At 42.1% G+C, this 11,285-nt stretch overlaps 1 protein-coding gene across 4 annotated transcripts in view; it reads left to right on the top strand.

Annotated features, from left to right (window-relative positions):
• csnk1g1 (casein kinase 1, gamma 1) overlaps positions 1 to 11,285 on the top strand; it is a 46,419-nt gene continuing 35,134 nt past the window's right edge. For all 4 annotated transcript variants that reach the window (XM_030077088.1, XM_030077081.1, XM_030077072.1 and 1 more), the window contains exons 1-2: positions 1 to 219; positions 10,499 to 10,924. In XM_030077088.1, the coding sequence (XP_029932948.1) occupies positions 10,738 to 10,924 (187 nt within the window). In that variant the 5' untranslated portion in view covers positions 1 to 219; positions 10,499 to 10,737. The remainder of the gene's footprint in view (positions 220 to 10,498; positions 10,925 to 11,285) is intronic.

Genomic DNA, 11,285 nt, shown 5'->3' with positions numbered 1-11,285 from the left:
ACATCCGGAGTGTCGGGGCTCTCAGCAGCTTTCAGCAGACCGAGCGGCGGAGAATGAAGCGGGGCTGCTGTTCCGCTCCCAGCCTCGAACAGCCACACTGAGAACCAGGCGACACACACTCTCTCTCACACACAACAAACACACACACACACCACGCACAGCTGGCTCGGAGCGGAGAGGACGTGTGTGTCCTGACCGTCCGGACTCGTCGCGGCCAAGGTGAGCCTCTTGTGTTTGTTTCCCGTTTTTCCTCGCTGCTAGCTAACGTCTTCGCGGCTAACGGAGCTAATTTCCTTGTTGCCTTCGCCTCGGCTGCCACCGAGCCAGCGGCGGGTGCTAGCTAGAGCGGCGCACTCTTCTGCTTTTATTTCTGCTGACTAACGCGACCGTCTGGGTGTTTTAGTTAGCAATAAACGTCAAGTGTCGTCGTATTACGCAGGCTGCTGTTTTGGCTAATGTTCACTTGAGTTGTGCTGCTGAACCCTCAGCGCTAACCAGCTAGCACGGTGAGCTAACGTGGCTAACGGTTAGTTGGCTCTCTAATCGATGTGACCATCAGCAGACTGCCGGGGCTGGCTTTGTCCGCGGCGTGTTGCCGACCATCACCGACTTGTTCTCCTGTTTTCACCGACCACAGGCTGCAGGGGCCACTTGTTTACAAAGGAATTATCTCTTGGATTGCTAATTCTGTCTAACAGCGGTGTTATCTCACTTACTTTGCAAATATTGGCTCGTTATCAGCCTGTCAGTCGCAGAGGTGTAAGAGGAGAACAACACGGAGCACATTAGCACAACACTTGCGAGTGTGGCCGCCTGTTAGCCAGCCGAGGCCGCTCCTCAAGCCCGGACACCGAGGACCACTTGGACTAAATGCTAAATCAGGGTGAAGTTTGATGTGGCCGGGCCTTGCTGCAGCCACACATGGACGTTTTTACAGTTTCCCTGGTCACACACACACACACACACACACACACACACACATCCCAGTGGGACTTCACACTGTGGCCGAAACCTGGACAGGGCTCACATTTTGGCAAGTGCCCAGCAGGGCTGCACGATGTGGACAAAATTTCAACCCTCATTATTTATGCCAGATATCTATAGCAATACGATATGCATATGGGTTCACACTTATTTGAAAAGTGTGACAACAGTGGAAATCGAGCATTCAGCAAAAACAGCATAGTAACACCAAGTGGATGTAGGAAATGCAGTTACTTCACAAAGTATTTTTTGATCAGATCAGATTAGTCACTTTCTAACCCTAACTCTAAATGTGATATAATCCATATTGTATGCCTTTTCATGTGTGTGTGTGTGTGTGTGTGTGTGTGTGTGTGTGTGTATATATATATATATATATATATATATTACACATGCTTTGATCTATATTGTTCAGCCCTAATGTCCAGTCTAGCCTTTGGGTATTCTCTTTTTTTCTCTAAATTAATTTTGACGTTTAGAAACTGGTAAGGCTGGGGCGATATAGTTTTATATCATGAATTGATACCATCATGATACTTGGGTGCTGATTCAATACGTATTGCGTTTTTACAGGTTTTACGATTGGATATTACGATTTATTACAATTTTTGCTTTTTGACTTATCCTCTAGTTTGTGGATGTATTGTTTCGTGAAGATTTAATTTTCTTAAATGTCAGAAATGGGTCATTTTATGCAGTGATGTTACGTCCAAAAAAATGGTCTCACGCCAATGAAATGGCTGCTATGGGGGCCAACATCATCACACATGAATCAAATGTGGGTCATTGAATCCACAAAAGTCTCAGCTTTCCAGTCAAAGCCAACTGATGCAGCTCCAAGACTGTTTAGGCCCCAGTCTGCACAAACACACCATTTTACAACAGGCCACAAGAACACATGTGGACTGAAGGGTTTGGGGCCCAAACTACATGGGATTAGCAGAAGGTGGGCGTGTCTGAAAAGGGGAGAGCCGTGGCTGCCCAGAGAACCCATTTTAATTCACACATCTGGAGGTCAGAGGTCGAGGGACCCCGCTGGAAATCGCCATTCCAGTTTTTCCCTCACCAAAATTTAGCCTAATTTGGAGCAATATTTATTACCCTTTCCAACAACCTGCATGACCTGCTTGGTACCAATGGATTCCTTAGGTCGTCAAGTTTCATATGATATGTAATATCTTTAAACCTGTTCCATAATAAAATGATTAAAAAAATCGAAAAAAAAAAAAAAAAAAAAATCGCGATACTTAAGTGAATAAGTTTTTTACCCACCCCTATTTAGAAACTAGATAGCTGGCAATCCCTAATTTGTCCACCAAATAGCTGACACCGAGAGAGGCAGCAGCGAGCAATGGTGGCCAGTTTCACTTTCAATAAAGTTTACATTTTATTGAAGTATAAGTATTTTTCACTGGAATATGGTATGAGCTGTAGCCGAGTGGATGTATGCTAAACTAAAGCTGGCATCTTGAGGGAGTGGCTGACAGACAAAGGCTACTGTTTTGTTGTGTATCCAGTAATTCATTTTGAAGCTTCGTTTTTTTTTTTTTTTTTCCCCAAAGCTGCAAACTCAGCATTACAGACCTCAACTATGACTTATTCCTGGTTCACCTTAAAAAGATGAGGAAGCAGGAACTAAAGATGCATTTAACATGTCTTATCATTCAGCACTGGAGACTGCAGTTAATTATTAATTTGACTCAGATTTAATCAAAGGCCGATCCCTTCGCCCTCCCTGCTGTTGATTGCCCACAAAATACAAAGTTATTTAGCTGAAATTCAAATAAGCTGTTAACTCTGTTACCAGATTGTACATATTTGTGTTGATCACATTCATGAACAGTTTTAATATTTGAAACTTAAAATCCTCAAGATGTATAATCAGATAATTAATGTTGTGTGTGCATGTGGGCGTGTGTGCTGGTCAGTGACTGTCAAGTGTTGGAAAAAGGAAGAAAATCATGGAGTTATGGATTCCCACCAGCTCGAGTTCATAAGAGCGGGCTTTGGGGAGAGAAGCAGCTGTTCGCTGGCGCTGCCTCAGTGGGAGGCCGTAGTATTTGCTCGCCCCCCTTCCAGGCTGATCTTTCCACTGAAGGTTAATCACTACACTCAGTGCCTTTATATTTCTGCAAAACCTGAATATATTCACAGATTAGGCCTTTTATGGATGTTAATGAGCTAGAAGTGCTTTTTTAATCTGACAAGCATTTTGGTAGTGCAGCTCAGTTTTTTTTTTTTTTTTTGAAGTATTGAGTACATTTCCAATGCTATGTCTGTCTGTGAATACAATAAGCTCTCAGGAAAAATATCTGAAATAGAGCAGGGCAAACAAACATACATGAATAGTCCTGGATGTCTATAAATGTTAGGGCTTAGTGCCAATACATCAAAGTTTTTTATTTATTTATTTATTTTATGAATAGTTCTTACAGTCAGTATTGGAGCTATTGTGTTCAGCTTGTGATTGGTGAAGCAACAGCTTGAGTTATACAATGCCGGGGATTGGGAAATTAAAAATATTATGATATACTCTCAGTATTTTACTGGGATATGCAGGCTTCATAACAGCATTCTGAAAATAATGTCCCAGGGGTGCAAGGTCATCATACAGCCTTTTTTTGTCATTATAGACAGATCAGACGCCAAAGTCCTGCTTCATCTCTTCCAGGTAGAAGTTTTCACTAGGGGTGGTGAAAAAAAATCGATGATCGATTAATCACGATTATGTTGTGGATGATTATGAATCGATTATTAAATTTTTAAGAATCGATTATTTGGTGACACTGTTCTTCGAGCTTCACCAAGCCGATCAGCGATTCGCGCTCGATCCCCTCGCGAGAGGTTAGACAAACACCGCGAGACAGCAGAGGAAAGACACAGACGAGAAGGAGCGCGGTAATCGAGAATCGCTAATAATCGGAAATCGGTTGTTAATCGAATCGGGACCTCAATAATCGTAATCGAATCGAATCGTGAAATCACACAGATTAACCACCCCTAGTTTTCACTGTGTCTTATCAGCCAGAACAAGCTTGTGGTTGGCACAGACATGAGGCTAGCAGGATTTGCTCTGTAAAATGTGAGATGTAAATGGGGTGTGCAGGTCCTTCATTATGACTTACCGGTCACTGACACTTATACATACATGCAGTAATGAGCATATAACCATATGTGAAGAATATAGACATGGGGTGATAAAGGAAAAAATGAATGCATAATTAACAATACACCAAGGCAATATTCATCACACTGTTCATATTTTATAGCTACAGCTATATGGAGTGTAACACCAGTGAGCCATAAAGGCCTGGGAGACTCGATTCAAATACGAACTTAGACATCAGATGTGAGAAACGAATGCCTCCCTCGTGTCCGTCCGGTGTTTAAGACAGTTCTCACCATTTGCGTTCAGTTAACACAGTTTGATTGTCATTGGATAGTAGATGATTTAGATTGGCTGGATATGCCACTCATTGATATTCATAACCTCATTTCATAATTCTTACCACCAGTAAAGCATTAATAGCATGTTAACGTCTGACTAGTGTTATGCTTGGAGCCACTGCAGCCACAGCTTCACTTAGATCTGTCCACTTGTGGCAAACAGAGAGAGAGAATTTACTGCGCTGAAGTGTCTCTACAAAATATTGAACAGAAGCTGTCCCATATGAGTTTGCATTGTTACAATGGCATTTTATCTTTCTGATTATGAAAAGATTCTTACAAGATCAACGTGTCTCTGTCCTGCAGCTGGGCGCTGGCTTAGTTACTGGAATTTGGCCACTTAATTAAATATCACTACTAGAAAAAATAAATTGGCATTGGTTTTCCTATAACTTTATCAATCAATTATTGGTCATTGTTAATGGCCTTTAATTAATCTAGCCTTAACATGCAATGGACAATGACGAACATGAACAGAATGGGAATTACACTCCTGATAAATGAAACACAATATTAAAGGCAGGATCATATTACACAGGTAGGCTGATCAGTCTGTATTATTACCATGTAGAAAAGAGTTATGGAAAATCTTTTCATTGCTCATATGCAACCAATGGATTACAAAAATTTGATTCACACAATGCGCTTCTCTTGCAGCGACTCATTTTCTAATTTCACCTTCGACATGTAGTCTAGCATGTAGCAGGACCCGCAAGAGTGGGGGGCTGATGTAGGAGCTCTGCCCTGTGGACGTTGTCAGCGTGGCGTTTCCCCTCCACAGCACTGCTTACATAAACAACCTGTTGAATGCCACAATGTAGGCATAACAAACATCAAATTGTTTGATCGTTAAGGATGATCATCTTTCATGAACATCATTAGTAGAAACAATTTTGCTTGTTGTTGGGACTTAATTTCATGTGTCTGTCCCAGTCAGAAGCCTGTCCAGTAAAACACTGATGTTTAAACAGACGGGAAAACCAGCTGATCCCTGCCAGGGCTGACTTATTTCAAAATACTTTCCGGGTCAGTTGCGAATGCAAATACTTGTTAAATGAACCCATTGCTAAAGACATTGCAGATTTCAGTTTCCCAGACCTTTACATTTGACAAATTTGCTTCCCTTCATGTGGCATATTTTTGCCGGTTCCATTTAAATGTGTATCATTCCAGCTTTCCTCAGGCTGGACATGTCTGAACATGCCCAGATGTAATGCAACTGGCAGAGTATCTGTATTAGTCAAAAAACAAACAAACAAACAGTTGAGTCTCAGCAGCACACCTGCAGGTTTCTGTCCAAACAACAGACAGACCTGTTGACTTTGTCCAGCTTAAGCAGTATAGAAAGTGGGTCAGTACATTCCCTGCTGGACTGAGGCAGCACCTATTGCAGCAGTAGGAGCAGAGGCAGTCTGTACTAAGGCTGTGTCCCAAAAGCACACTTCATACCATCACTAGACAGTATACTCATTTCCACAGTATACTGTTTTGGCAGTTAGTATGATAAAAATACAACATACCTCTCACTGGTTTTACTAACCAGTCATGTGACCTCCATCTGGACGTCTTCTGCTCCCTTCCAACTTCAAATTTCAGAAACAGCCGGTGCTCAGAAACATGCATCTCAACTTATATTTCAGTTTATTTTTGTTTTATATGAACTTATCATGTACTGTTGCCCCTTGAGTAGCTCCTCCCTTTCCACAACACGCTGCATTGTGGGAAAACATTGTGCAGTAACTTCACACTCAAAATGCTGAGCCAATGGACCTTTTCCACAGCAGCCATGTGTACATGAAACAGCAGGGTAAATGCAGGTGTTAGTGACGGCATTAATTAAGGTTCAGTTCCATTTAGTTGTGATTCTAGTGAGCCAGCATGCAACACCAGGGCCCTTTCTCTGTTACACCTAAATGTTCCACCTAAATTATCCACGAGCGAATCACAGCCGTGGTGATACTCAGTACGGCAGCACTCCCTCTTGTGTGATGTTGCTTAAATGTGGCTGTTTCATTCCTTGCCGATAAGAGAGAATGGAGTGTGTTGCTTTCTCCATCTGTCCACCTGTACCTGCTGACGTTACCACCATCAGCCATGACAGCAGCTCTGTCAGAGGTCAGAGGTCAAAGAGCAGCTGCTCATGGGATATGCATGTCCTGTTTTTAGTTGGCAAACGCATTTCCATCTCATGTTATTGCTTTTCTTTTTATCAAACAAAAAGTTTATTCACTTCATGCAAGCATACAAACTGGTTGTCAAATTTGGGGGATTTATTTAGACATTTTTCGTTTCCATCGTTCATTTTTTTTTTTATTGAATGTGTCTAAGGGAAATCCTGGCACAGTGAACAATGCCCTTTTTCCCCCTGCGATGTTGTCACATTCCTGTCATTATAAATGATTTGTCTTTCCTACTTCATTGTCATTTCCTAAATCTCTTTAGTTTTTTCCCCCTCTTGTGTTTTCAGTGTTGAGTTTCTTGTCAAGGACTGTAGTGCGCTCCTTAAAACTTTCCAACCACCTTTCACAGCTGTGTTTCCCACACGCCATGCTTGGGTATAATTTTACCCATTCAGGGTTTCCCATTAATGTATTTAACTGTGGCACTCCACCAGGCACCAGTTTCACGCCCACCCCCCTTCGTGGGCACCGTCACCATGTAACCAGCACTTTGGGTTGTCGAGACACAGGCACACACAGTCTAAAAACATGTTCTTAGTAGGGCTTGGTATCAAAATTTGGTACCCTTATGGTGCCTTAAATGCCTTACTGCTACAGATTATTGGACAAGGGAAGTTTCATTCATTCATGCATTGGTTTTGATCGTTTCGATACGTCATGAACAGCAAGGCTCCTCCACATGCAGCTCACCTGCTGTTGTGAAAACGGAATTGCCCTGAAAAAAATCCAGGACACAAGTTGTGCTTTTTGGGTGAGTTTATACTGGTGACGGTGAAAGTCAACAGAGTAGAGAGTAGAGTAGACGTACAGGGAGAGAGAGGTGGAAAGAGGCGGAGCAAGCCGATGTGTGTGTGCAGTCAGGGAATGACAGTTCATCCCCCAGCATTTGTTTTATGTGAAGGTGCTTCCCTGGCTTCTGGTGGTTGCCACGTCAAAAGTAAAAGCTCGTATTTTTTATTACAAATTCTTTCCTATTGATTGTGTATTGTGCCGCTAGAGCGGGCGACATTGGGTGCAGTGATACCCCCCCACCCCCCTTCCATTGCATTGGCATCAGAGCCACACACAGGCATGCATGAGGGTGGGTGAGGCTTGAAGGATGAACTGAACCTCAGGTGGGCGCCATTTGAGGTCAGATTTTCCACAGAATCCGGCCCACTGCCCAAAGTGACCCACGCAAGCTTTAAGTCGGTTCTGGGCCAAGGCCTGTACTTTGACAAAAATGGATCATAAAAGTGTTGTTTATTATCAGAAATTGCCTGCTGTGAACATTTCTGAACTATTCCCAGCCATAGGGTCAAACAATTAAATTATTTACTTGGTGGGATTCATATTTTGTAGGAAATACAGTGTGTGGGAGCAAAAACCTGTATTTGTTGTATAAAATTGAGCCATCCAGAAGACCTGTTCAAATTCAATGTCAGCCTTCTTTCGGTCACTGCAAGCATTTCATTGGGATCCCCATTGTGTCCACATCTAGTTTGAAACAGATGGTTTCTAATTTGTCATTTAACAATTCCCTGTTTTTCTTGTTTTTTTTTCTTTTCTTTTTTTCCCCTCTTCTTTAAAACGCTGATTTGTTTCACCCACAGTCTCCAGTCTCTACAACATCTAGCTGGGCTAATCAAACAGTCATGCACTCTGGGTTAGACAAGCCTAGAAATGATTGTTGGCACAATGGGAACAGTTGCCACTCACTGCTGGTTTTAACTGCGAACTGCCTGTTTTGTAGCCATCATGTTCTGTTCCTGGTTTTATGTAATAGCAGCACTGCACAATTGCCCTTGAGAGCAAACTAGCTGTCTTTGATGCTGAGATCTGTGCAGGCAATACTGAGCATGAGTCATCCGGAGGCCCACACAAATATTCCTCAGCAGCGGCAGCAGCCTTTCCATACACAAGACTCACACTGTCATGATTTTCCTAATAACACTAATTATTCGAGTAGGGTTACATTTATATAATTAGCAAAAACTGGTAATACGCCTGATTAGTGCTGGTATTTATATTTTCTCTGAAGCTTGTCAGTGTTGCACCATTTTGCTGAAGATAAATAGATGGAGGAATAAAATTAAACTCCATGTTTTGTGGGACGTACGAGAACCAATGTTTTAGCCAGCTGGAAATTAGCATTCAGACTTCCTGTTCATTTTATTGCTTTTGACACTTCACACCTGTTTGCACATCCTCAGACTTAATGGAAAATGATAAGGATTTCACTTTCAAACTTCTATATTAGAAGCATTTTTTCAAACAAATGTGCTCAAGTTTTGTCAAGGCTTACAGTTGGTGGGTTGTGCACGTCTCATATCTCACCACTTATATAATAATACCTAAGCTGTGTTTGTGTCTTACGATCACGTCAATGAATATTTGCATATTTCATGTCAGTGCCAGGAGGGGGAATGGTCTCAGATACACAAATGTCTCTTGTTGAGTATTTGATGAAATCAATCCAGTGTCCGTCAGGTTAAGCGTTGTTGTCCTTTCCAGCAGAAATAACTTTATGTAATTGTTTATATAATATACTCCACTGATATCCTGTGCTAGAGTATAGTGTTGGAGGGTGCAGAGTCTTAGGAGACGCCTTCCTGGTCAGAAATCATGAGATCAGCTTTATCTCAGGGCTCAGACTGGTTTCTGTGTACTCTGTGATCTCTGATTTAACGGTTATCTCTTTAACCCGGCGGCACCGTCACTCTGAGCCCATCCTGTCCCCATTTTGCACCGTCTACCTGTAAACAGCAGTGACAAGCTCTGCTGCAAGTGATTTATTCTGTCTTCTGGGTGATGTGACTCAGTATTACCTTTAGGGTAGAAAAAAAAATATGGAATAATATATATGACTTTGTGGTTAAAAATGAATTGTCATAACCTTGCCATTAAGTATTCTATTGTTTTTATAACTATATGTATTTGATTTTTCTTTGTTTATTTTTGTAATTAATCAATTAATCATTTACTCTATGAAGTGTGAAAAATAATGTAGAAGTCTTATCAGGGAAGTGATTAGAGCCCAGAGTGATTTCCTCTGTACTCTGACCAGCAGCCACAAAAACCCCACAGTATTACTTGTATGAAGATATGAGCAGAGAAAATGAAGTCAATCTTAGCATCTTAGTTAAGCTGGCATCAGACATTTTTTGGCATTTGTACTTGGTAAATTACTGAAACGATCAATGGCTTATAAAAATTATAGATGATTAATGTTCTGTCAGTTGACTATTTGACCAATTTTGTCAGCACTTACTATACAAAAATCTTTCATAATTGCGTCATATTAGATTAAAAAAAAAAATTAAAAAAAATCTGATGTTCAAACATTTCAGTAAACAGTATTAGTAGCCAGAAGATTACACATTTTATACCGTTTACCCATTTGACATCAGAGCCCACTAGTAAGAGTCACAATATGCAAAAGAAGGCATTGTTTTTGACCCAACCTATAAACTTAAACAGCCAATCATGACATAAAGGGATGAGTCAGTTTCATAACCTCAGGAACTACCCAACAACCCCTCTGTACCCACCCCACCCTGCCCCTGCCTCTGTCTGCAGTACATGGCTCCCCCCACCCCACCCCAGTGTGTGACTCCTTTTTTCTGCACAAGAGAAACTGTGACATAGTAACCCTTTAATTGTCTTACTGTTAAACAACCGTAACAGAATTAGAAATCAGCTTTACCAAGTACACGAGAGAAAAAGTAGTTTCCTAATTTGAGTTTGCACTGTTATTTTTCCAATGCTGTGATGTGTGTGTGGCGTCAAGTAGGATCCATGCAATCCTGTGTTCATAGATCATGAAAGCTGTTGTGACAATAAAGGACATCTTCATGGGAAGTGAACCCCTTTCCTCTCTGACAAATGTTGCATCCTGTTCTTTTCAGGTCCTCTGCATCTTCCCTCCTGTCCTGGGGCCGATGTTGAAGCCAGAGGCTAGCCTGAACCACGAGTGTTAGAGGTGCCAGGGTGGATCCGGGGAGGAGGACTGCCAGCCCTTGTCCCATGAGAGTGACTGTGCCATTCTTGTGCTGCCAGTGACCAGGGCGGTGGATGTGGTGGGCCTGGCCCAGGGGGCCTTTCTGTACGTCTCCCTAGGCACCCGCCGACCTGCGCTGCTCACACCATGGATCAACAGAGAGATAAATATGGCGATCGGCCTGCCAGGAGCACTAAGGTTTCACAGGGGAGCCGCAGCGGACACTCATCCCGCCCCTCAGGTTCCTCCAGCTCCTCCGGGGTTCTCATGGTGGGGCCAAATTTTCGTGTGGGAAAGAAGATTGGCTGTGGTAACTTTGGAGAATTGAAGCTTGGTAAGCTTAGTTTGAATCTTATGTCATCTTATCTTATGTCTTATGTAGTACCTGTGTATGACTTAGTCTCATCATAACGTTTTACTGTAGCATATGAAAAAAAGCTGTTGATGGAGTGCTGCCATTTTCTGTCATTGTGCTGAGAGGCTGCTAAACCTTCACAGGCATGCCAAATTGACTTTGCACTTGGACCTTTTGGGGATGAAAAGTCTAAATTTAGCATTAACTGAGAGGATTTTATATCAGACCCAGTAATATTTTGCTTGTGATTAAGTTGTGGCCAGCTGTAAAACAAGAATAGCAAATTGTTTTTTGTCTGAGAGTGGTGATTATTTATTATTTGCCTGTTGTAAATGTGAGC

This window comes from Myripristis murdjan, chromosome 3 (assembly GCF_902150065.1).
Source record: "Myripristis murdjan chromosome 3, fMyrMur1.1, whole genome shotgun sequence".
Classification (NCBI taxonomy): domain Eukaryota; kingdom Metazoa; phylum Chordata; class Actinopteri; order Holocentriformes; family Holocentridae; genus Myripristis; species Myripristis murdjan.
The sequence above is the reverse complement of the archived record's forward strand: the minus strand, read 5'-3'. Positions and strand labels throughout refer to the sequence as shown.